This window comes from Bos mutus, chromosome 4 (assembly GCF_027580195.1).
Source record: "Bos mutus isolate GX-2022 chromosome 4, NWIPB_WYAK_1.1, whole genome shotgun sequence".
Lineage (NCBI taxonomy): Eukaryota > Metazoa > Chordata > Mammalia > Artiodactyla > Bovidae > Bos > Bos mutus.
Genome location: NC_091620.1, coordinates 91,104,456 through 91,131,069, shown reverse-complemented (window position 1 = coordinate 91,131,069; position 26,614 = coordinate 91,104,456). Strand labels below are relative to the sequence as shown.

Sequence of the window (26,614 nt, the reverse complement as noted above, 5' to 3'; positions counted from 1 at the left end):
GAAAGCCCAGATCAGCAGACTGGCTTTTAACGAAGACCAAGCACAAAAGTCACGTCCAAAACTTCAATAATGCAAACAGAAGCCCCTTTTCCTAACGTAGCTGAAGAGCAGTTTGTCAGGGGTTTGCTTTCCGAAGTGATACGGTTGTTGCGCATGTGTATTTATTTGCTCCTGTGTTATGAAAATATCTGTGACTTGAACTGGTCCAATCCAAAATGTGCAGTGGAATTTCTAGAGCCATTAAGAACCCATCACTAACTTTAAGACACCTAGGAATTTAATATTCCTTTGGCTTGTGTGAATAACTTGAGAAGTATTCAAAGTGGAATTTTAAAAATGATTATTAAGTAAAATAATGTAGCCTTTCTCTAGAGACTTTCGTGTATAGCAGTAACAAAAGGGATAATACATACAAGCAAAAGAAACGTGACTTATTTTTTCTTCCTCATTGTTTCTATGAGAAGCAGGGGGGAGGGAAAAGGGAACATACAGAGGTTGTTCTAGGCTATTTTAGCTCACTTGGAAACAGTAGAATCTATTTCCTTAGCCAGTACTCTCCCCAGTGACTGCAGCTGAAATAATTGATGCATGTTTGTTGTGGATTTTCTTTTAAAGAGTTTGATTGGACAAGTTAATTATAATATACACATTTTAAAATATATTACTTGCAAAGATGCTAGCCTTTCCCTCTAAATTATTTTGAAAATGTCAATGCTGTGTGCGGGGCAACCCCAAACAGACATACAACAAACCTTTTAGCGATTCAGCAAAACTTATTACACTCGGTTTCTGAAAAGCCAGGAGAAAAGCACACTGTAATTGGCAAGTGGTTGGACCCATGTCTGCATGCTAAGTCGCTTCAGTCATGTCTGACTCTGTGCGACCCCATGGACTGTGGCCCACCAGATTCCTCTGTCCCTGGGATTCTCTAGGCAAGAACACTGGAGTGGGTTGCCATTTCCTCCTCCAGGGGATCTTCCTGACTTAGGGATCGAACCCATGTCTCTTACGTCTCCTGCATTGGTAGGCAAGTTCTTTTACCACTTACGCCACCCCGGAAGCCTGGTTGGATCTGTTGTGGGTACATTATCTGGTTGAAGAGGCAGGAAGTTTCCTGTATTAACAAGCTTCCTAGTTAGTGTTTATGAGGCTTCTAAAGCGATCAAGGCCAATGACAATGTGTTTCTTTTTTTAACATATGTTTGTGTATTTGTCTGCACTGACTCTTAATTGCAGTATGTAGCATCTTTAGTTATGGCACGTGGAAGCTAGTTCTCTGACTAGGGATTAAACCTGGGACCCTTGCATTGAGTGTGTGGAGTCTTAGCCACTAAGCTACCAGGGAAGTCCCAACAATTAGAAGTGTCTTCTAATTAGACGTTACTTAGACGTTACTTATTAACTCCAAGAGAAGTTAGGTTCTATCCTGAGTGTTAATGAATATTTATAGCCCAAGGACATAAGGAGAATCAGGCCTTTCTAAGTTGTCTAGGTAGGACTAAGAGGAATTTAAAATCCACATCTATTCCTTGGTTGTGTCTAAATCATGCATTCCTGAGAGTGAAAACTTGTGTCCGGGATGCCAGGGGTTTGAGAACTGGCCCTGGTGTGTAGGTCACTGCTCTCTCCTTAGCAGTGTGCACAAATTCGTCTCTTAGTTGTGAAAAACAAGAACTTAGTTGTCTCAAAAGAGAGAAAGTTTCTTAGATTTTATAGAAAAGGATATAGTAGACTAGAAATATAACACACCAGCTGGGTCAGTATGTTGTTTCTCGGTATCCTGAGAGCAGTTTGCCGTCTTTCAGCATTTTCCTGCCAGGTCTGTGTAGCCACCCGTAGTTATTGGGTGAAATTGACAGAGCTCTGGGGACATAGAGCTGAGCATGAGGAGAATCCTGTGGCTAGCTCAGTGGCATTTGTTGATTGATTTTAGGGATGCTTAAATGTTAGCTTATGTCAGAATCACCTGAGAGAATGTTGAGATACGAATTGTTGGGCTCCAGCCCCAGAGTTTCAGATTCAGCAGGAGTGAGGTGCTACTGGTGTGGCAGTCCAGAATTTGTATTTCTTCAGTGTGTCTGTGCAATCCTGATATTGCTGATCTGGGTACCACACTTTGAGAACAGTGATCTATCCCTTCAGCAGTCTTTATCAAGAATTTTCATTTCCCAGGCTCCTGTGTTTGGAGCTGGAGATAGAATACTGAGTAGATAGAACCCATGTCTCAAGGCTGTTACAGTTTGGTGAGATCATCAGACGGTAATCAAATGATCACACAAATAAATATGTCACTGCACACTTTGAAGGGGTTTCGAGTCACTAGTTATATACTGACAGTGATTTTTAAAGACTCGTTGATTGAGCTTTGGGAAGGAATACAAGGAGAAAGGCTGTGGTCAGCTGTCTCTATGATCCCGACAACATCAGAGAGGCCCTTTGAGCAAGAGACAGAGGAGGAAACGTTATATATTGGAGAACAAAGGAGCAAGTATATCAGACCTTAAGATGAGCTTGCCCTCCATCAAGCTGTATTTAAGTTCCTTTGTCAACTAGGGTTATAATTTCACTGGGACAGAAGGTAGGGAGTCTCAATTGCTCTGACATACAGAGCAAACACGCTTTCCAAAACCAATGAAGTAGTCAATTTTGCAATTAAACAGTGTACAGGATAGAATAGTTGGCAATCTGAAAACGTTAAGAGAGCTTCTTTATTTTTAAGTGATAGTCTGATCCACAAATCAAACTTATGTATTATTTCATTTATCAAGGTAGAAAATTAATCAGAATGGATTCCTTCAAAGCTATTGTTCAGCATTAGAGTTGACCTTAGTCCTGCCATTAATTATCTGTGTACTTTTGTCAAATCATTTAAACCTTAGTGATCTTTGGTTTTCCCATGTGTGAGATGAGGGTGTTAGGCAGGATATTGGCTAGGATCTCTTCCAGTTCTAATAACACTTGAAACTGGATGGCTGAGAAGTTAATTTGAAACATAGCACTTTCTTTGGTTGAGGGGAGACAAAGTTTTAGTAAACTTTTTGCACAGAATGAAGCAGGGCAAAGACTAATAGAGTTTTGCCAAGAAAATGCACTGGTCATAACAAACACCCTCTTTCAACAACGCAAGAGAAGACTCTACACATGGACATCACCAGATGGTCAACACTGAAACCAGATTGATTATATTCTTTGCAGCCAAAGATGGAGAAGCTCTATACAATCAGCAAAAAAAAGACCAGGAGCTGACTGTGGCTCAGACCATGAACTCCTTATTGCCAAATTCAGACTTAAATTGAGGAAAGTAAGGAAAACCACTAGACCATTCGGGTATGACCTGAATCAAATCCCTTATGATTATACAGTGGAAGTGAGAAATAGATTTAAGGGCCTAGATCTGATAGATAGAGTGCCTGATGAGCTATGGAATGAGGTTCGTGACATTGTACAGGAGACAGGGATCAAGACCATCCCATGGAAAAGAAATGCGAAAAAACAAAATGACTGTCTGGGGAGGCCTTATAAATAGCTGTGAAAAGAAGAGAAGTGAAAAGCAAAGGAGAAAAGGAAAGATATAAACATCTGAATGCAGAGTTCCAAAGAATAGCAAGGAGAGATAAAAAAAAAAAAGGCTTCCTCAGCAATCAATGCAAAGAAATAGAGGAAAACAACAGAATGGGAAAGACTAGAGATCTCTTCAAGAAAATCAGATATACCAAACGAACATTTCATGCAAAGATGGGCTTGATAAAGGACAGAAATGGTATGGACCTAACAGAAGCAGAAGATATTAAGAAGAGATGGCAAGAATACACAGAAGAACTGTACAAAAAAGATCTTCATGACCCAGATAATCACAATGGTGTGATCACTGACCTAGAGCCAGACATCCTGGAATGTGACATCAAGTGGGCCTTAGAAAGCATCACTATGAACAAAGCTAGTGGAGGTGATAGAATTCCAGTAGAGCTATTCCAAATCCTGAAAGATGATGCTGTGAAAGTGCTACACTCAATATGCCAGCAAATTTGGAAAACTCAGCAGTGGCCACAGGACTGGAAAAGGTCAGTTTTCATTCCAATCCCAAAGAAAGGCAATGCCAAAGAATGCTCAAACTACCGCACAATTGTACTCATCTCACATGCTAGTAAAGTAATGCTCAAAATTCTCCAAGCCAGGCTCCAGCAATACGTGAACTGTGAAGGTCCAGATGTTCAAGCTGGTTTTAGAAAAGGCAGAGGAACCAGAAATCAAATTGCCAACATCCGCTGGATCATGGAAAAAGCAAGAGAGTTCCAGAAAAACATCTATTTCTGCTTTATTGACTATGCCAAAGCCTTTGACTGTGTGGATCACAATAAACTGGAAAATTCTTCAAGAGATGGGAATACCAGACCACCTGACCTGCCTCTTGAGAAATTTGTATGCAGGTCAAGAAGCAACAGTTAGAACTGGACATGGAACAACAGACTGGTTCCAAATAGGAAAAGGAGTACGTCAAGGCTGTATATTGTCACCCTGCTTATTTAACTTATATGCAGAGTACATCATGAGAAATGCTGCACTGGAAGAAACATAAGCTGAAATCAAGATTGCTGGGAGAAATATCAATAACCTCAGATATGCAGATGACACCACCCTTATGGCAGAAAGTGAAGAGGAACTAAAAAGCCTCTTGATGAAGGTGAAAGTGGAGAGTGAAAAAGTTGGCTTAAAGCTCAACATTCAGAAAACGAAGATCATGGCATCCGGTCCCATCACTTCATGGGAAATAGATGAGGAAACAGTGGAAACACTGTCTGACTTTATTTTTTGGGGCTCCAAAATCATTGCAGATGGTGACTGCAGCCATGAAATTAAAAGACGCTTACTCCTTGGAAGGAAAGTTATGACCAACCTAGATAGCATATTCAAAAGCAGAGACATTACTTTGCCAACAAAGGTTCGTCTAGTCAAGGCCATGGTTTTTCCTGTGGTCATGTATGGATGTGAGAGTTGGACTGTGAAGAAGGCTGAGCACCGAAGAATTGATGCTTTTGAACTTTGTTGTTGGAGAAGACTCTTGAGAGTCCCTTGGACTGCAAGGAGATCCAACTAGTCCATTCTAAAGGAGATCAGCCCTGGGATTTCTTTGGAAGGAATGATGCTAAAGCTGAAAGTCCAGTACTTTGGCCACCTCATGCGAAGAGTTGACTCATTGGAAAAGACTCTGATGCTGGGAGGGATTGGGGGCAAGAGGAGAAGGGGACGACAGAGGATGAGATGGCTGGATGGCATCACTGACTCGATGGACATGAGTCTGAGTGAACTCCGGGAGTTGGTGATGGACAGGGAGGCCTGGTGTGCTGCGATTCATGAGGTCGCAAAGAGTTGGACACGACTGAGCGACTGATCTGATCTGATCTGATCTTGCTTTTAGTTTGTAAGCTATCATGTAAATTGACTGTGCTTACAGTCCTGATTGGCAGCCAGAGAAAACATGAGTCCTCATTATATTAGATTGCAGTGGTTACATGGCTTTACTTCTTTTGGCATGACGTGGCACTGTTTTTTAAAAATTGAGGTAGTGAGTAGTCCCTCATGCCAATACCATTTAATTTGTTTCCCCTGTTGAATCATTCATACTGAGTTTAGTGATTCTGTTGGAAGTGGAAATCCAAACCAGCAGCTTTCTTGTCACCATAAGAAACAGATCTGGAGAGGTCATTTGGTGTCTTCTTTGGGATTAAGCTCCTTGATTAGGTAGCCAGCTCTCTGGAGCATGTGTGCCCCTGAAGAAAGATGTGCTCTTCTGTGCTGAAGCAATTGCAGGGGTTGATCCATCATCTGTTAGAAATGCACTTGCAGTTGTTTTTCCAGAAGTGCTCAGGACTCTCAGCCCCACCAAGCCACCCACAGACATTTGCTTGCTCTCACATTTGTTTTGAGAATAATAACATGTTATAATGCTTTTGTTGGATTGCACATTATGTGGAATTTGCATTGCCTCTTTGTGATTCCTATTGAATAACTTCGTTTCGCTTAATTCATAAGTACAAACCATAAGCAACATACTGTGCTGAAATGTTTAACTCCTTTATTCAAGTGCCAACACAAAGTAATTACAAAACAATTCTGGGACACAGAACCACGCTACTGTTGCCCCTTCTGGGACTTCTCAGCACTTCTAATGAGAAAAGTAGAGAGCAGGTTTAGTGTAAAATCTTAATATGCCAAGGAGCTCAGGGATAAAGTCTCCAGCACATTTGCCTGCACACAGAAGTGATTTTTTAAATACCTTTTGTAAATCACAATAAAGAAATTGAATAGTCTTTTGAGAAACAATTTTGAAATGTGCATATTTTCTGACTTCAACGTTACAAAGCACTAAACACTGCAAGTTAATGGAAATTCAATTAAACCTTTGTTTTATAGAGTAATCTAACTAGATGGCAGCATATAACAGCTTACTGTTTTGTTTAGTTTGAAAAAAAAAATGTGTGTGTATTTGTGTCTTAGAATCTAACCACAAAGCAATAAGAAACTCAAACAGGGAATCTTGTGAATAGTCTAAAGGATAATGGTGGTTATGGAAAGAAGTACATGTGATTTAGACGTGGTGAGTAAACCAAGGTGTCATTACTCTGAGAAATATTTACAGAACCCAGTAGAGTATAGACCCTGGCAGATAAATAACATTAAAAAATACTTGTGCAAACCATAATCAGAATTAAGATGATTTGGAATTTTAATTCTGCAAAAAATGGGGAAGAATTAGTGTGGAAAACAACCAATAAAAGGAAGTAATACAGGCTGCCTTCTGAGTCCATTTGGAAAGTGATAAGTATTTTTTTTTTTTTAAACAGGAGCATTAAAATTTATTAGCAAAAACTGACTAGTTACATGGTTTTGAACCATCTCAAAATTGGAGTGCTAAAGTAACAAAATATTTATGGTGACAGATTTATTTCATACATGATTATTGTTTAAAAAAATCAATGCTTTAGTGTAAATCAATAAAATGTTCATACAGTGTTTGAAAAATAATTACAACATAGGAGACTCAGTTGCATAAAAATTGTGAAAATTGAACCAGTTACACTGAGGCATAGCATTCTTTCTTATTTTCTAATGAAAATAAGTGGATATATTTCATAATAATGAAACTAGTGTACATAAAACTGAAAAAAATACATAGTACATATGCTTTTTACCACCCAGACATTTGTGATTGAATGGGCTTGCTGTTTCTAAAGTACATTTGTAATTGTTCTATGCCATGAAATATTTTTAAATAGATTGTGAAGAGTGAATCAAGCAGTATTACATGGAAGTAGATGGCACTTGTCATTTTGAAAGTCATGTAAACTATTTTTTAACTTCTCAACCTTCTCTCTGCCAACCATTAAGTTTAACTACTCCATAGTCCCAAATGTTGGTTAGTATAAGGTCAGTATAAGGTTAGTATAAGCAAATCTTGAATTTGCTTATAAGCAGGAAGAATGGACAGCTCCCTCTAACATGAGATTCTTGACTTAGGTTGCCCACTAAAATCCCCTGGGTGGCTCTAAGTTCCTAGATGCCCAGGTTGTAACCTGACAGGACTTAACCAGGAGCTCTGAAGGTATGATCCCAGACATTAATAACCTTTAAATTTATACAGCCGATTTCCAAGGTTCAACCAATATTAGAAAACAATTTAACATAAGCTTAATGAGGTAGAGACAGAGAAGTGAACAGTCTTATATTTGGAGGTGAGAGAGTAACAAAGTAAACATTTGCCTGAGAAACAAAGGTGGCATTAACTCCAAAGCATTATGAACAAAATGAAATTTATAATTGGGAAAAATGTCTATTATTTTGAGGTTATCATGGGATAGGAATATGAGTTCTAAAAAACCTCTTATTTTTCAAATATAATTAAGCATTTTTTAAAATGGACTTCAAGGAATACATGTAGCATCTTTTTGAAAACCTTCATAATGAGATCTCCTCTCTTGCTTCAACCATAGTAATTTATCACTTCAGTTATTATATTTGCTTGCCTGAGGCAAAGCTATACATAAAAATAAAGGATGTTTATTGAATTTTTGTTGTATATGAGGTAATTCACATAGCCATTTTAGGGCTTACCATTTTTACTCACCGTTTTAGGGCTAAAAGTAATTCGGTTAAATCTCTGTATATTTATAAATGAAGAAACAAACCTCCAGAAAGGTAGCTGATAGCAGACTGTGGGCATGTTACGGACACGTGACAGAACCCAGAACTTACGGCTTCTAACTTGAAATTCACTCTATTTTCATATGGCTGACAGGACCAAGAGCCTGTTGGGCTTCCTGCTTGCTTATTGGTAGCCTCCTTCCTACTTCTCATTCTTTTACTCTTCTTCCTTCCTTCCTTCCCTTGCCTCCCCCTTCCCCCCAATTCTTTCTTCACTTCTTGGTTTGTGGGATCTTAGTTCCCCAACCAGGGGCTGAACCCACGCCCTTGGTAAGTGGAAATGGCAGAGTCCTAACCACGGGACCTTTTCATACTGTTAATGGGGTTCTCAAGGCAAGAATACTGAAGTGGTTTGCCATCCCCTTCTCCGGTGGACCACATTCTGTCAGACCTCTCCACCATGACCTATCCATCTTGGGTGGCCCTACATGGCATGGCTTAGTTTCATTGAGTTAGACAAGGCTGTGGTCCATGTGATCAGATTGGCTAGTTTTCTGTGATTGTGGTTTCAGTGTATCTGCCCTCTGATGCCCTCTCGCAACACCTACCATCTTACTTGAGTTTCTCTTACCTTAGACGTTGGGTACCTCTTCATGGCTGCTCCAGCAAAGCGCAGCCACTGCTCCTTACCTTGGACGAGGTCGCCCATCTTGACCTTGAACGTGGAGTAGCTCCTCTCAGCCCTCCTGCGCCTGTGCAGCTGCCGCTCCTTGGACGTGGGGTTACTCCTCTCAGCTGCCACCCCTGACCTTGGGCATGGGACATGGAACGACAGACTGGTTCCAAATAGGAAAAGGAGTACATCAAGGCTGTATATTGTCATCCTGCTTATTTAGCTTATATGCAGAGTACATCATGAGAAACACTGGGCTGGAAGAAGCACAAGCTGGAATCAAGATTGCCAGGAGAAATATCAACAACCTCAGATATGCAGATGACACCACCCTTATGGCAGAAAGTGAAGAGGAACTCAAAAGCCTCCTGATGAAAGTGAAAGAGGAGAGTGAAAAAGTTGGCTTAAAGCTCAACATTCAGAAAACGAAGATCATGGCATCTGGCCCCATCACTTCATGGGAAATAGATGGGGAAACAGTGGAAACAATGTCTGACTTTATTTTTGGGGGCTCCAAAATCACTGCAGATGGTGACTGTAGCCATGAAATTAAAAGACACTCACTCTTTGGAAGGACAGTTATGACCAACCTGAGAGAGTATATTAAAAAGCAGAGACATTACTTTGCCAACAAAGGTCTGTCTAGTCAAGGCTATGGTTTTCCCAGTGGTCATGTATGGATGTGAGAGTTGGACTGTGAAGAAAGCTGAGTGCTGAAGAATCGATGCTTTTGAACTTTGTTGTTGGAGAAGACTCTTGAGAGTCCCTTGGACTGCAAGGAGATCCAACCAGTCCATTCTAAAAGAGACCAGTCCTAGGTGTTCATTGGAAGGACTGATGCTGAAGCTGAAACTCCAATACTTTGGTCACCTCATGCAAAGAGTTGACTTATTGGAAAAGACCCTGATGCTGGGAGGGATTGGGGGCAGGAGGAGAAGGGGACGACAGAGGATGAGATGGCTGGATGGCATCACCAACTCAATGCACATGAGTTTGGGTAGACTCCAGGAGTTGGTGATGGACAGGGAGGTCTGGTGTGCTGCGAGTCATGGGGTCGCAGAGAGTCGGACATGACTGAGCGACTGAACTGAACTGAACTGAACCACGGGACCACTAGGGAATTCCCTAACTCTTCTTTCCCTACTCCTTTTCTTTCTGGATAAAAACTCGAGGAGAACAGGTTATTAGATGATGAGGGAGCTATGGAAGGAGATAATGTATTGGGGGGAGGAGATATAAACTCTTTTTTTGTAACATTTAAAGAAGCAATTGGTTGTAGCATGTGAAATCTCCATTGATAAGCTTGGGCATGAGCAGTGAGATCAGATTTTTTGCTTTGCTTAAGAGAGAAGTATATCCACAATAATGAATAGGTGTGAACTGATTCATTAATTATGAAGTATAGGCTTTGTAACAGAAGGTAACTTTGCCACTCATAAGTCATTTATTATTCTTTTCTTTAAGTCTGCAGCCCTGCAGATCTTTGTAGAGTAAGAATGCATCCCTATATTTAGGGACAGTGGATAAAATATTTTCAGAAAATGAGATGTATCAATGGAAATTCTTGCCTAATATGTCACTGCTTTGAAAATGATTAAAGAAAATGGGGTCTCCCCCCAGCAGAGGCAGGTACTTTGACTTGTCAAATATAAGTTGGACATTTTCTCTTAGTTTGGAACTGCCACAAAATGAGCCCTTTCATGTCCTCAGTAATACCAAACCAATGCAATCCATCTGTTCTGCTAAATTATTTCTAGTTCCCTAACCAAAGGCACTGCTTTTTCATGCATTTTATCATGATTTTATGCCCTTTATTATATTTTACAAAAGGTTCTGATTCCTCCGGGGCCAATGAGAACTGATTAGGACACTGGCCTCAATCCAGGCTTTGAACACAGGAGGGGAAGGAATAGAACTGTTTCCTTTTCTCCCTGCTCCTTGGCAAAAAAAAAAAAAAAAGAAAGAATCTATACCGTGTGTGCACTCTGTGTGTGGGTGGGTGTAGGTAGGCTGCATTTTATCCTGTTGCAACATGACTTTGTAGGTCATGTTCAGAACGTTCCTTCTGTAATCAGGTTGCATTAACAGGCTTTAATTCAGAAAGACCAATTCTTTAGGAAAGAGCCATGGTGTGTTGTGAGACTCAATGATACGGTCATTTTGAACAACATTTGTCAGACTTCAAACCTGAATGTACACTGTTTGGGGGGCTGATCTAATGAAGAAGACCTTAGTCCTCAGGTGCTTAGCACAGAGTAGACACTTAGCACAGGAGTTCCTTTCCTACTCTATAGGAAGAGACTACTTGAGTGCAGGTCACAGAGAATGGAAATAGAGTAATGATAGCCTATATCCTATATTACAGGGTGTCTTTACTAGGAAATAGAAGGGAGAGCTGTAAGTTTCCTTTCTTAGACCCATACTGGCAAGGTATTTAAGATCTATGTTAGGCTCTCTAGTGAGAAATACCTGGATGGATACCCATGTCAACCCGTATATGAACTGAGTGTCCAAATACTCAGAATTCTCAAAAATTCTTTTGGTCAGAATCATAGATGACTTTAGGTTGGCATGCTGCCAGCTAAATATCTCTGGGAACAGAAATCAGTATCTCCCTACATTATGATTATCAGAGCACTTTATCCTATTTTGTGATTCATTATACTCTTGACCTTTGGCTCAAGAGCACATCATGAGAGAAAGCTGAAGGAATAAAGGGTACACAGGAAATTGAAAATATGGGAAGGGATTAAATGGGACAGTCTATATTTAAGCATAAACACGTCACTTAATAAATTACTGATGATGATACCAGAAAATGAAAACCGTTGGAGACTTCAGTTTGAAAGGAAAAGTAGAATATGATGAATTTAAGACATCTGATGATAGTGAGGCAAAACGAACTACTCCAGGAGGTACTCAGTCTTAAGGAAAAAGGAGAGCTGCTGCTATTTCAGCATTTTTAGCTTAGTCATTCACGGAGTTCCCATAGCAGTGCCTCTTAGAGATATAAATCTTAGAACGTGTTTTCTCCAGATCCTTTCTCCAGGTAGAAGCCGTTTTTCATATGGAATTTGTTTCTACTGCCTTCTTTCTGTAGAAACATGTACACCTTGTTTGTGGGTCTTATTCTCCAGTGGGCATAGAAGCAGAAAGGATTGTAAAGAATTAGTGCTTATAACTTAGGACTTCCCCGGTGGTCCAGTGGTTAAGATTCCATGCTTCCACTGAAAGAGGCAAGAATTCAATCCCTGTTGGGGAACTAAGATCCCACATGCCACAGGAGGGAAAAAAAAATCTAGAACAATCAACAACAACAAAAAAGAATTGCTATTTATATATAGTGTAAGGATTTTTTAAAAAACACATTCTGTAGTAATAAAATGAGCCAGTGTAAAATATTTCCTAGGAGTCAAAAAGAAGTATAGAGAGGAAGGAGAAAGAAATCAGAGGGAAAACTTGTGCCCTTTATTACATTTTAGTGATGAAGGGGAGACTAGGGTATAAACCAGGGAGGAATACTCTTAGAGTAAGTGGACTACCAGGAGATCCAACCAGTCCATCCTAAAGGAAATCAATCCTGAATATTCATTGGAAGGACTGACGCTGAAGCTGAAACTCCAATACTTTGGCCACATGATGTGAAGAACCGACTCATGGGAAAAGATCCTGATGCTGGGAAAGACTGAAGGTGGGAGGAGAAGGGGATGACAGAGGATGAGATGGTTGGATGGCATCACCAATGTGATGGACATGAGATTGAATAGGCTCTGGGAGTTGGTGATGGGCAGAGAAGCCTGGCGTGCTGCAGTCCTTGGGGTCGCAAAGAGTTGGATGCGACTGAACTGACTGACTGAAGCAGGCTGGGCCAGATGCTCTGCCCTTACTGTTAGTTAACTGATATTCCACAAGGGAATGACTGAGGTGCAGCAGGTGTCCTCTTAAGATTTATCAGCACTTGAGCTACTGTCAATAATTGAATCTTGTTAGCAGATTATTTTTCAAGTTTGCGATTGAGCGTTCAGCCTAGTGGGGTTGTGGGAGAATGAGAAGGGAGTTAGGAGATGCATGGAATGTATGGTATGTGAATATATATGACTAGTTTGTGAAAACATAGAGCTGCACTTATTGCTCATGGTATTTAACATTATACCAGAGGCAAAAATTTGTTGTAGAGTAGAAAAATGTCTTTATGGGAAAGGGGATGGAGCTTTATGATAGTAGTCCAAATGTGGGTCTGATTGTTAGCTAGAGCCGGCTTTGTTTAAGATATGGATGTCTGACCGTATCAGCGTGTAGATGTTAGTGGCTATGGATTTCATAGACTCATAGAAATGAGAGCGGGAAGCCCTGTTATTTCATGGTGTTCATTATTCTGCCAGACTGGGACTGGTTGCCACAGTCTGGTTTCAGTGTGCTGCTCGTTCCAATTTTAGGTGACTCAGACCATGGAGTTACCACTGCTTATCTTGGGGGATTTTCCACCAGCTGAAATCTCACATTTAAAATGTTTCCCTTTAATAGAGACTCTGAACTTTCCTTTTCTCATTACTTGTCATTCTGTTTCTTTGATTGCTCTGGTCTTCCAGAAACATTTCCAAATGTGATTTTACCAGCGAGCCATCTAGGTCAGTAACGTTTGTTTATTGATGAGAGCAGTGGCTGACCAGATGGCCATCATAAATTTGCCCTAGTCTTCAGCATTACCTGCCTGGTTTAATTTCAGCATTTAAACCTACCTGGGAATAATGTCTCCAGAGCATATTTTTTATTTTTCTAGCAATGTAAATGGGGTGTCAAGTAGAGGGAACTTCAGTGCTTTGGCAATGAAAATGCCATAAGCATTTGTTTGTTTATTCAGCACATAATGGCGCAGTGTCAAGAAGGGTCTGTTTTACATCATTCCTATTAGCTTCCTGTTACCCCTCAAGTCCCCTGCTATTCCTCTCGCACTGAAATGATGCTTTATTTTCAGTGACAAGCACCACTAGCCAATAAACTTCTAGGAAGTATCAATGTATCAAGGTTCTTTTCCCTGAACCTTTCGCCCCCTTGGAGAATCAGACAGCAGCAGCATTACCTGAAACTAGGGAGACTGAGTGTGGAATTTTCTTGGTCCTGAGAGCAGTTGTTGTCACCTGATGATTTTACATCAACTGGTAATTCATGGTCAGGAACATGAGAAGACAGCATTCCCTGGACAGACTGTCTTCGAATTTTACTGTAGTTCTCTGCTAATATATTGCCTTACAAGTGTCTTGTTGGGATACATATTTTAAATAAAATATTAACACTCTCTGGGTAATTTTAGGAAGTATAGCAATTTAAAAAATAAGGCTAATTAACTTCATACACCAGCACAGTGTTTACTGGTTTAAAAGATTTGTCAACTGAGAAATGCGACCGGGAAGAGCGCTTTGTCCATTGACTGAGACTTAACTTAGGTGCAGTTTTGTCTATGTTGAAGAATCATTCTTTGTTAGCTAAGATGCAAGTTTCTGCCTAACATGGATGTAGAAATATTGATTGAGCATAGAGTATCTCAAATTATCTCTGATTAAGAGTTATTGTTTTTGTTCAATTTCCATTCTGTCACAGACTAAGGCTTCTATAAAATACATTCAAAATGAGATACTACAATAATGAAATAAAAATTGAAGACATGCATGATTGTATCTGATTCAACAGACATTTAAAATACTCTGTCAGGGGTTGCTATAAAATTTTCTCCATATTTACTCCCAAGGCTATGTAGACCTCCTCACAGACCATTCTGTTCCTGAACTGTGATCAATTCCCATGTTATATATTTTGAGTGATATCGGTCTAGAGATGAACACTGCTGTGAGGCGCACACACATGACATGATCAGCGTATGGGGAATAATCAAATATACTAATGTATTGGTATTTATGTTCTTTTAAGAAACAGTAAGGAATCTGTTTCAACAGCTTCTTTGGGTGAGTGTAAAGTAAGAATCTAATGAATTTACTTCTCAGCTAAGCAGTAGTTCCTGTTTTTAACTACATACTTTTACAAAGGAGTTAACTATTATTACCAAATTTTTATTAACTATTAACTTTTTATAGATATCTTTTTATGCCAAAGAAGAATATATTTTATGTCAGTTGCCCATTTAGGCTTAAGCAATCCATGGGATCTGAACTTTGTATACACTCATTTTTCATGTATTATTATGGTCCTTTGTTACGCAAATCAATGCCTCATTGCTCCATGATGAAACTCAGCCCATTATTAATCATCTTAAATGTGACTTGGGGTCTTATTTTCTCCTAAATGTTGTCAGTGAAGTACGGTAGACTTCTGCTGTTTTCTTTCAGCGAATTCAAGGTCGAAAAGCCAGCCTGGAGGAAATACAGCTTGTTCATTCCGAACATCACTCACTGTTGTATGGCACCAACCCCCTGGACGGACAGAAGCTGGACCCCAGGACACTCCTAGGTCTGTATGGGCCTCCATTCTACTGAGAACAGCACATTCCAGCACTGTCATTAGTCAGCACTGCTGTCAGTTCAGAATACTTGGCAAGCAGTGTGATAAAGAGCTCTCCCAACAGCAGTGCTCTGTGGAACGAGCGGCTTACAATCTAGCCAATGTAGATTAAGAAAATCCTACTTTAGGAAAAATGGCAGTGCAGGTTTTATGATGTTGATTTTTATTTGAATAGCATTTGTGTCACCGTGTTATAGCTGTTGGGAGTAAATGCATTGTGAAGTTTGTTTACATTTTTAATCTAAATTTTTTTTTCACATTTTTCTGTGAATTTATCTTCACCTTTCAAATTTATTTTGTGTCTTTCAGTTCTTTTCTTCTATGACCTTAACACACACAGGGCACAATATAACTTATTTTAAATGAAAAACTCCATATTACTATACATAGAACCCTGTATTTTATATAGTAAGGTTGCATTTTAAATCTTAATAGACTCTATGTAGTACATGTTTTAGTTATGGAATCAAATAGTAGTTGGCAGAAGTAGAAAACTAATAAAGCTCATCTTTATGATTTTTCCAAACTTTATTATCAGATTTTGAAGTCAAATTTATGTTTCACTGCTTTATATAAACTTTGTATGAGTGATAGAATCAACAGTATTGAAGAAAGTTCATGACAGAAACATTTTAGCTGAAACAATTCTGTTAATTAAGTTTATTAATAATCTTTTATAATAGAATAATAATGCATGACATGGTGATGTATGCCCAAAAGATTATGTTTTAACTAAAAATACATTTTAGGACTTTTTCTTAAAAGTCCCTTTCTTTCCAGTAAACCTGTTATGTCAGTTCCAAATTATTGGACTCTTTTACCCAATTCAGTATTACTTTGAGATGATTCTGTGTTAATTGGTCCTAAACAATTTGAAAGCAAGTGGATGACCTGTAGTAGGCATCTTAGAAAGCAATTATGAGAGGAAATTAACAGTCACCAATTTTAACATTAAAAATCTACCCTTTTAAAACAAGTGGCAGGCATCCCTAAATTTATGAAGTAAGCGTATACAGTTGTGTGTGTGTGTGTGTGCATTTATGTGCATGCCGGGTGGGGAGAAATTGACAGAAAACACAGGACGATTACTCAGTTTTTAGAAAACATTATGAAAATTTGATGAAAGTTTGTATAGTAGAATTAAATTTATGTGTACCTGTGGCAGATTCATTTTGATATATGCCAAAACCAATACAATATGTAAAGTTAAAAAAAATAAAATTAAAAAAAATAAACTTATATATTAACATAAAGCAAGTGAGTCCATTTAGATATTTACACTCTGTGTGTTATTTTTCTTTTTTCTGTTGCTGGAGTCAGTCTCTGCACATGGTGATTTTTACATAAAGCAATTTTTGCTGTGTATATTGTGCAATAAATTTCCTTATTTTAGCATGAATTAATAATTCCACCCAGTTTACCAAAATGATGAAGTAAATCAGACCATAACTTGCACAGTCTTCCGTGGTTGAAATACTCATGCATTTTAAGGATAAGAAACTATGTTCATTTTTATTATTTGTTAATTTAGTTAGGAGGAAACAAGTAGAAAACTTTCCCCATTTCTTTTTTTTTTTTTTAACTAGATCTCAAACTTTGGATTTAATTAAGATAAATTTACATGTAGGTGTTTCAGAGATGTTCCACGATAACCATATTCCACATATTAAGAGAAAGGCTGTATTTGTAAAAGATATGAAGTTTGAACTTTGGCAGCTTTGAACTGTTCTACTTATAAAACATGGCAATACCACTTTTTAATTTTTTTAATGAAATTTGACACTTTTGGGAAAAGCTGATTTTCTCAAAACATGCGTATCATTTAAAGATTTGAATATTTAAAAATGAATTCCACTGTGTAATTTAGAACTTGGATAATAGTCCTTTTCAAATATATATGCGATAAAAGCACCAACTATCAATTTATTTTTTTTTACAGTTTTGTATAAATAATTTGGCCATTTATCTCATTAGTTTTGAATATTCAGTGTGAAATAAAATTCATACAGTAGATGACTTCAGAGTTAACTGTAGATACACATGTGGAGTTCCATGGGCAGCTCTCAGGGATCCGTGCAATAGTGTCAGCCTTGTGTGCAGGCTACAGGGGTAAAAGGAAACAAGGATGTTGTATTGCTTGGTCTTGATGTCTAGCACTAAATTCAAATTTGATGATGCTTCTGAACTACATCAGTCTCTCCCATCAATTCAGAAACAACTTCTTCAATTCAGGGTCTAAATTTAAAATCTTGTTCTTTTAAAAGTTTAACGTCTCGTATTTTTTCGTTCTTTATGAAATTTGAATTCTTGGGGCTTTTTTTTTTTTTTTATATCTCAAAGAGCAGATTGAAGCTGCCATGTATAAATGTGTAGAAATTCATAGCCATCAAGATATTTTCTCTTTATCCCTTTCTTTTACTCCCACACTTCCTCTTCTTCCTCTAATCCCTCCCACCACAGATGGTGCGGGAGGGTTTGTCAGTGTACACACACACAGTTTAATTGATACTACTACTTTCGACAGTTCTGGTGTTAGGAGAAAGGATTTACATAAAAATTCACTATGACCAGATTCATCAGTCTCTGTATCATGAAAGACATCGATAACGTATAAAATCATTAGATTTGAAAATGGGCACCATTTATCTCTTTAAATACTCTAGACCCTGTAAGATGACACTTTTAAAACATTCTCTCCAATCCTGTCTGGTGAGAGGTTTTCCTTAGCATTAATTTTCCTGTCATTCTCACTACCAGTTTTCATTATCTTGTGGCTAACTGGAGCTCAGTCCATGGATAAGGTGATGTAACGTTATTAAAAAATAAATCAAGTCAACTCAATGAAATAGGCTTTTCTTATACACTATTAAGTTTAAACTATTGATTAATTTGGTTGTTTAGTATTATTTAAATAGTGCTGAAGTAGATTCTCAAGTATTATTTGTCTTCTATATTTACTTAGAGTTTAATGAAACTGGAGCCTATTATACAGAGTGAAGTAAGCCAGAAAGAAAAACACCAATACAGTATACTAACGCATATATATGGAATTTAGAAAGATGGTAACAATAACCCTGTATACGAGACAGCAAAAGAGACACTGATGTATAGAACAGTCTTTTGGTCTCTGTGGGAGAGGGAGAGGGTGGGATGATTTGGGAGAATGGCATTGAATCATGTCTAATATCGTATATGAAACGAGTCGCCAGTCCAGGTTCGATGCACGATACTGGATGCTTGGGGCTGGTGCACTGGGACGACCCAGAGGGAGGGTAGGGGAGGGAGGAGGGAGGAGGGTTCAGGATGGGGAACACATGTATACCTGTGGTGGATTCATTTTGATATATGGCAAAACCAATACAATATTGTAAAGTTAAAAAATAAAAAAAAAGAAAATCTAATTTACATTAAAAAAAAATTACTTTATTCCATTGTAATATTACCTTTAGCCTTTTCACTGACTATGGAAGGAGTTGTTCAGACATTAAAATATACATTATTTTTTATTTAAATTTCACATATGAATACATCCTTGCAAAATATTCACTGATACAGAATTATCTTTGTTATGAGGAACAACTTAAGAAAACTTTTTACCATGCCCCAAGCTATCCATAAAAATGCTTATGTATCTTTTACTGATATCAGTATTCCAGTTTTAATATTTCTTCATGATTTGGGTATTTTTTTTCTGTTGACTTTTCGTCTTTTTTCCTTATATGTATGTATATAAAATGAGATATCTTACTTTTTCATTTGCACTTAGACATTTCTTTATAGTTTTCCATCTGTTAACAATTGTATTTGAAAACTTAATTTATACAGTTTATTGTTTTCAAAATAAATTTTCTTCTGTGACAGCAGAATCTAGACTTTTACTGACATGACACATAAGATTCATCACAAACCTATTTTCAATTTTTATTATTTATTTCATTGATCATCAACAATTAGGACAAGTGAAATGGAGATTTGTACCTGGTTCTACCACTGATCTCCTCAGTGACCCATATGAATCACTTCAGAAATAGTTAACTATGATATAGAGATGCCCGCTTACCTTTCCTTTAGTTACTTTGTAAGACACAAGTCTTGGAGCTTTAGGAGTGGTAATTTGGTTTTCTCCATACATGTAGTAGATAATATAGAAAAACAAAGTGCTCGTAAACAAAAATGATTAAAATATGAAATCTCAATTTCAAGAGATAGTCACAAGTAAGATTTTGACATTTACTTTAGATCCCGAAAAGGTTATCCTCTTTATGGTTCTGTGACTTATTTGTTTAAAATAGTGTGAATAATGGAGAGGCTTATCATATACTTGGCCTCAGCTATATCTGAAATGTTTAGAATTTAAGGATAAGTCTGTATACTTAGATAAAAATTTTCGTATTTGGAGCATGTGAAAAATGAGAGTGTATTTCATAAACATTGTGGCTCAGAGCATCACGTTAGTGGGATACACTTAAGGAATGGCTGCGTTATATATGATAAGGTATAAATAAAAAAGATATTGTGATATAAATTGTGTAGGGCAGTTGAAAAAAAAATCTTGAGAATTAAATTTCATAGGTATGTGTTTGTTCATGTGGGGCAATAAACTCTACAGGTAATAATATATGTATATATATATATATGTATATGTATCAATTTGCTTTGAGTTCTTAACAATCTAAAGTTTGATCAGTTTCCCTCTGAGTCAAATGATAAATACCATGTGACATAATATTATGTATTAATAAAACCCCCAGATTTTAAAAACTATAATTATATGCAAATTTATATATTTTTCATGTCTTTTTACTATGTAGGTGACTCCTCTCAAAAGTTTTTTTCTTCATTACCATGTGGTGGACTTGGGGTAAGTATCAGTTTACTGGTTTAAAAACTTTTTTTATTATAATTGATGCCCAATGTGGTGTTACTTTCAGGTGTACAGTAAAGTAAATCAGTTATACATATACATATAGCCACTTTTCTTAGATGTTTTCCCATATAGGTCATTACAAAATATTGAATAGAGTTCCCTATGCTGTATAGTAGGTTCTTGTTACCTGTTTTATATATAGTAGTGTGTATCTGTCAATGTGCATATCCCAGTTTATTACCCTCCTTTTTCCTTTGGTAACCATAAGTTTGTGTTCTACATCTGTGACTTTCTGTTTTATAAATAAGCTTATTTGTACCATTTTCTTTTTAGATTCCATATATATACGATGTCATATGATTTGTGTCTTTGTCTGGCTCACTTCACTCAGTACAACAAGCTTTAGGTCCATTCATGTTGCTGCAGATGACATTACCTCCTTGTTTTTATAGCCGAGGAATAGTCCATTGTGAGGCTTCCCTGGTGGCTCAGTAGGAAGGAATCCACCTGCCAATGCGGGAGACGAGGGTTTGATCCCTGGCTCAGGAATATCCCCTGGAGAAGGAAATGGCAACCCACTCCAGTATTCTTGCCTGGGAAATCCCAGGGACAGAGGAGCCTAGCTGGCTACAGTCCATGGGGTTGCAAAAGAGTCAGACATGGCTAAGCTACTAAACAACAACAGTAGTCCATTGTATATATGTACTGTGTTTTTTAAAATCCATTCCTCTGTTGATGGACATGTAAGTTGCTTCCATGTCTGGGATATTGTAAATAGTGCTGCAGTGAACGTTAGAGTGCATGTATCTTTAAGAATAATGGTTGTACCAATTTACATTCCCACCAGTGGTACACTTGGTTCCCTTTTCTCCGCTCCTCTCCAGCACTTATTGTTTGTAGATCTTTTTGATGATAGCCATTCTGACCGGTGTGAGGGAATACCTCATTGTAGTTTGATTTGCATTTCTCTAAAAATTAACAATGTTGAAAATCTTTCCACGTGCTTTTTGGCCATCGGTATGTCTTCTTTGGAGAAATGTCTATTTAGGTGTTCTGCCCATTTTTTGATTGGATTGTTTTTGTTTTTTTTTAAATATTGAGCTGCATGAGCTATTTTGGAAAGTAATCCCTGTTGCTTTTGCTTTGTTTGCTATTATTTTGTGCCATTTTAGGGCTGTTTGTTTTGTTTATGGTATCCTTTGCTGTGCAAAAGCTTTTAAATTTAATTAGATACCATTTGTTTAATTTTGTTTTTATTTTCATTACTTTAGGAGGTGGATCAAAAAAGATGTGTTGTAATTTATGTCAGAAAGTATTCTGCCTATGTTTTCCTTTAAGACTTTTATAGTATCCAGCCTTACATTTAGGTCTTCAATCCACTTTGAGTTTATTTTTGTGTTTGGTGTTAGCTGCTGCTGCTGCTGCTCCTAAGTCACGTCAGTCGTGTCCGACTCTGTGCGACCCCATAGACGGCAGCCCACCAGGCTCCCCGTCCCTGGGATTCTCCAGGCAAGAACACTGAAGTGGGTTGCCATTTCCTTCTTCAGTGCATAAAAGTGAAAAGTGAAAGTGAAGTCGTTCAGTCATGTCCAACTCTTCACGACCCCGTGGACTCTAGCCTACCAGGCCCCACCATCATGGGATTTTCCAGGCAAGAGTACTGGAGTGGAGTGCCATTGCCTCCTCCGGTTTGGTGTTAGCGGGTATTCTAATTTTATTCTTTTACATGTAGCTGTCCAGTTTTTCCAGCACCACTTATTGAAGAGACTGTCTTTTCTCCATCGTATGTTCTTGCCTTTGTCAAAGACTAGATGACCATAGGTGCCTGGGTTTATCTCTGGCCTTTGTGTCCTGTTCTGTTGATATTTATTTCTTTTTTCGTGTTAGTACTTAACTGCTTTGCTACTGTAGCTTTGTGGTATAGTCAGAAATCAGGGAGCCTGATTCCACCAGCTCCATTTTTCTTTCTCAGGATTGCTTTGGCTATTTGTGGTCTTTTGTGCAAATTTTTTCTATAATATTTTAAATCTAAGTCTGTGAAAAATAGCATTGATAATTTAATAGATATTGCATTGAATCTGTAGGTTGCTTTGGGTTGTATAGTCATTTTCACAATATTGATTATTCCAGTGAAAGAACATGGTCTAATCTCTCCATCTGTGTCATCTTGTTTCTTTCCAATTGCTCATCTTGTGAGTATAGGTCTTTCACCTCCTTTGCTAGGTTTATTCCTAGATATTTTATTCTTTTTGATGCAGTGGTAAATGGGATTGTTTCTGTTGACTGCTTTTAAATAACATAAACTTCAGAAGTATATTCTTTGACTTATTTGGTCAGTTGTGCTTAAGGCTCTTTCTCAGTATAAAAGTTATTCTGGACTTCAGGATTGGCCAGATGATTTGTAGGGCTCAGAGCCACATGAAAATGCAAATACCCCTGTCCAGAAATTATTAAGAATCTCAAGATTGTGAAAATACCTAAGTAATCCAAATGTCAGACCCTGAGCACTGCAGGTTCCTGTGTGAAGCTGATTTGCTAGACATTTATATTGCTGGAGAAAAGGTAATACAAGAAGGTTTAACATAGTGTTACAGCAGATTTCAGTTTTCAGTAGTTACACTGAGTCTGCAGATACATTATATTCCTGGAGAAAAATGGCGTAAACTTCACAAAGCACTTTGCATTGTGGGACATTTTGTTTGTGAACCTCCTGAGGTATTTTTGTCTTCAGTAATTAACGAAGCCTTTTTGATCCAGGATACTTATACCATATTTAAAGGCAAAGTTATTCGGATCCGACAGTGTATGAGGAAAAATGTCGATATCTTTGTGGGTCATTAAAACATACCCTATAACCTATAGTGTACTTAAAGTTAGCCCTTACCAGTAACAAGCCATAATCCTATAGAAAATGAAAAGTGAAAGTCATTCATCGTGTCTGACTCTTTGTGACCCCATGACTGTATAGTCCATGGAATTCTCCAGGCCAGAATACTGGAGTGGGTAGTGGTTCCCTTCTGCAAGAGAACTTCCCAACCCAGGGATCGAACCCAGGGATCGAACCCAGGTCTCCTGCATTGCAGGCAGATTCTTTAATGTCTGAGCCTCTGGGAAAGCCTTCATCCTAAAGAACTGAGTGCTAAATCAAGATAGGCCAAAATAATTGTAGATCAGGTTTCCAAGGACTTAGGAATTTAAGTCTGTTAAGTTTCTTAGATAATTGAAGGAAAAAACCACAACTAGTCCTGTGTATATATTAGGCAATTATTTTTCTATAATTAAATTTTACCCAGGGAAATCCCATATCTTTTCAGCTAATTCTATCATTTCAGCGATGCTCGATTAAGCAAGGATAATCTTGCTATTCCTTTACCTGTGACCCTGCCTTGTAGAAGTAAGAATGGCAGCTACAGCCAGTGTCCATTTGGACATTACAGTTTACCAGCATACAACTGAGGTTTATAACAACTTTATAAAACAGTCATTATTATTAATACCATTTTGCAGATAAGAGCCTGAAGGCTCAAAGAAGTTGTTTCTCCTTTGATAAATAGAATAATAAAGATAAATTTATTATTTAAAACTTAATATATAAAGAAGTTATTTTCCTGAAGTCACCTGTAAAAGGCTTGCAGTATGAGGTTGACGTGCAGCTTAGGTCCTTCCAAAGCTTTCATCTTCAGCAGACCAGCCGTGGTCCCTGGAGCCCAGCAGCACAGCTGGGTGGCTAGTGCAGTGTGGTCCCCTTCATGGCAGCTCACCATGAGCTTCACACTTTGACTCCCAGCACAGGACAGTCACCATCCCACATTAATCCTTGCTCATTTTTCTCAACCCTCCTGTGGAGCCAGGAGCTTGTAAAGCCGTTCTAGAAAGCAGAGAATTAGCTGACTTTTTGAATGAGTCTCATTGGCTTTTGCACTTATTTTCTGACATCCCAAGTGGCTGTTTGAGAATGGCTGATTATCTGCAAATGAGGCAGAGAGTGAAACAAAGCTAATGACTGCTCTGTGGATTTGGTGATCGGGAGGAAAGCAAAGCTGTTAGAGAGTGGTGGTCATCAAACCCCCACTCATTTACAAGTACGTTTAATTCATGACCCAGAGTTGAAATGAGGATAGCTCTCTAGGACCCACTTCTCAAGCTTGTCCTCTGCTGTGCCTGTGGCTCACTGTCCCTTGAACACAAAGTACATCTACTCAGCTATGCTAAACCCATGTCCCCGACACTTCTTATTCTTTAGCAAGAACTGCTCTAGTCAACTCTTAAGGTACCCAAGGAATGAACAGAGACTGCTGCTTTGGCACAGTGGGTGTCATAGATTAGCACTGATGTAATCAGTATAGTGGCAGTGAGGGTGGTAGAGAAATCTAGCTTGGACAAGCAGAAGCAGGAAGAGTAACATTAGATTAATTTGACTCCATTGTTGCTGGAAAGGGCTTGAGAGAAGCACCTCTTTTTATAAAGTTGGTCGATAGGTCTTCTGATGGTGTTTATGTAGGTCTAAGTGAGTGTGTATGCGTGTATGTGTTGTGTTGTGTATATCTACACTTGTTGATGCTAGAAAGCTAGCTTGATTCAGTGTTTTTGTTTCTTTTAGAAACCTTATTGTCTTTTTAGACCATCTCGGACTCTTGAGATCTTTGGTTTTGATATAGGTCCTAAGAGAAACTGGGTCTTATGGATTTGTATTATTTTTTACCTCCAGGACAGTCTGAGACATCTTAAGTATACAAAAGATATCCAATATGAACTTGGAGTGGGCCAGCTTGGCAGCAACATGGGGGCACCCTCGCAGGCTTTGAAAGCACTGAAATTGCTTTTGCCTTAAGGCACCCTTCTGGTTCATATTATCTAAGATGAACCCATTGGTTTAAATTCCAAAACACTTGATACTCCCCAACTGTTACGATAAACTGCAGTTACCTAGAATATATACCTTCCTACTAGATGGGTTTAATTTGTACCTACTGAATGCTGATGGATTAATTGGCTTTTGAGGGGTCTACCTGGGGCATTATGAAGTTAAAAAAATCTCTACTACTTATTTGATTTTCCCATAAAATGGCGTGCGATTATTTGCTCGGGTAGCTCAATGCATGAGTGGTATCTAAGGCGCTTTAAAGTGTATCCTCCAGAATGATGTTCTGAACAACGATCTCAAGGTCTCAGAATTCCTTTGTGTTTGGTTCTCATTTTGTTTCGTTACTACAGCATGACTCACTTCTGATTACTGTGTGATTGCACTACAGGAAAATGTACCAATTGAAAAGAGCATTTTACCAAACCCCAGGCCTTGGTCATCATACAGTGAAACAGATAATTAAGGGACTCTGGAAACAAGAGCCAGCGCTGGACCACTTTAGTTCTCACTCCTCAGGGTGTATCACTAAAAATAGTGATCATTTTCCTGGCCATCTGACCTGCTGCTGTGTGAAGAAATCTTGAAGTCATTTCTCAGCCTTATTTTTCCCTCTTCACTTGATAGGCCACAAAAAAAAAAAAAGAAAAAAACCACAAAAGCAAGGACGAGCAGGCTTTTATGATAATGTCGTCATCAGCTCCCAGCTTCAAACACTTCTGCGGCTTTTGAGTTGTCATTTATAACTTGGAACTGAATCGACCCATAATTCCCCTGATACACTTAGAGAAATTGATAACAGACTCGGCACTTCTTTTATGGCTCGGAGGAGGCAACTCCAATCACATCACTATTGGCAGGCAATATTATTTTTTGACATGGTTGTAAAAGTATAAAGGGGCTTATGGCATTTGTTTAGATGAGGAATGGGCTCTCAAGCTGTGCTGGGGTTTACAGGACCAGATTAGTGAGAAGCAAAGGGAATATGATGTTTGCAAACAGGATATGATTTTATATATAAGTTTGGGTTTCATGCTCCGCTCCCTGGGGAAAGCCCTGCAGACAGCAGAGAATTCCACTTTTATCCTACAGCAGACCAGCTCCTAGTGCCAAAAGCCAGAAAAATAAACGTGGTCAATGGGCAGTGTCAGACCCTTGATGGGAGGAGGAGGAGCCAGGGAAGAGGCAGAACAATTCCCCGGGAGGAATGAGGAATTGCAGAGCACGGGGCCTGCCTAACTGGTCAAAGATGTGCCCGAGGGTTCTGGGAGGTTTCATCTAGGCACCTTCCCAGCAGCAGCTCAGTTAGTCCTCGAATGCAATGCTGGCTTTTTATTACAAACTTTTTCCATCCATATTCTATTTGATTACACCTAGATCTGACACCCTGTGAGGTTTATGGATGTCAATATTTTTGTGATTTGGGGAGGAGGAAATAGGGAGAAGGATTAGGTGATGGTGTGGAGGTAATTTTCATCTCATTTCAGTTGCTCAGAGGTTTTCAGCAGACATTTTACTTATATACTATGTTCCCTGTAGAGGAGGCAAGTTTGGATGAATC

General features: G+C 38.5%; 1 protein-coding gene across 1 annotated transcript in view; it reads left to right on the top strand.

Annotated features, from left to right (window-relative positions):
* HDAC9 (histone deacetylase 9) overlaps positions 1–26,614 on the top strand; it is an 810,729-nt gene that overhangs the window by 521,903 nt on the left and 262,212 nt on the right. The window contains exons 15-16 of the mRNA XM_070369757.1: positions 15,154–15,274; positions 20,137–20,186. Of these exons, the coding sequence (XP_070225858.1) occupies positions 15,154–15,274; positions 20,137–20,186 (171 nt within the window). The remainder of the gene's footprint in view (positions 1–15,153; positions 15,275–20,136; positions 20,187–26,614) is intronic.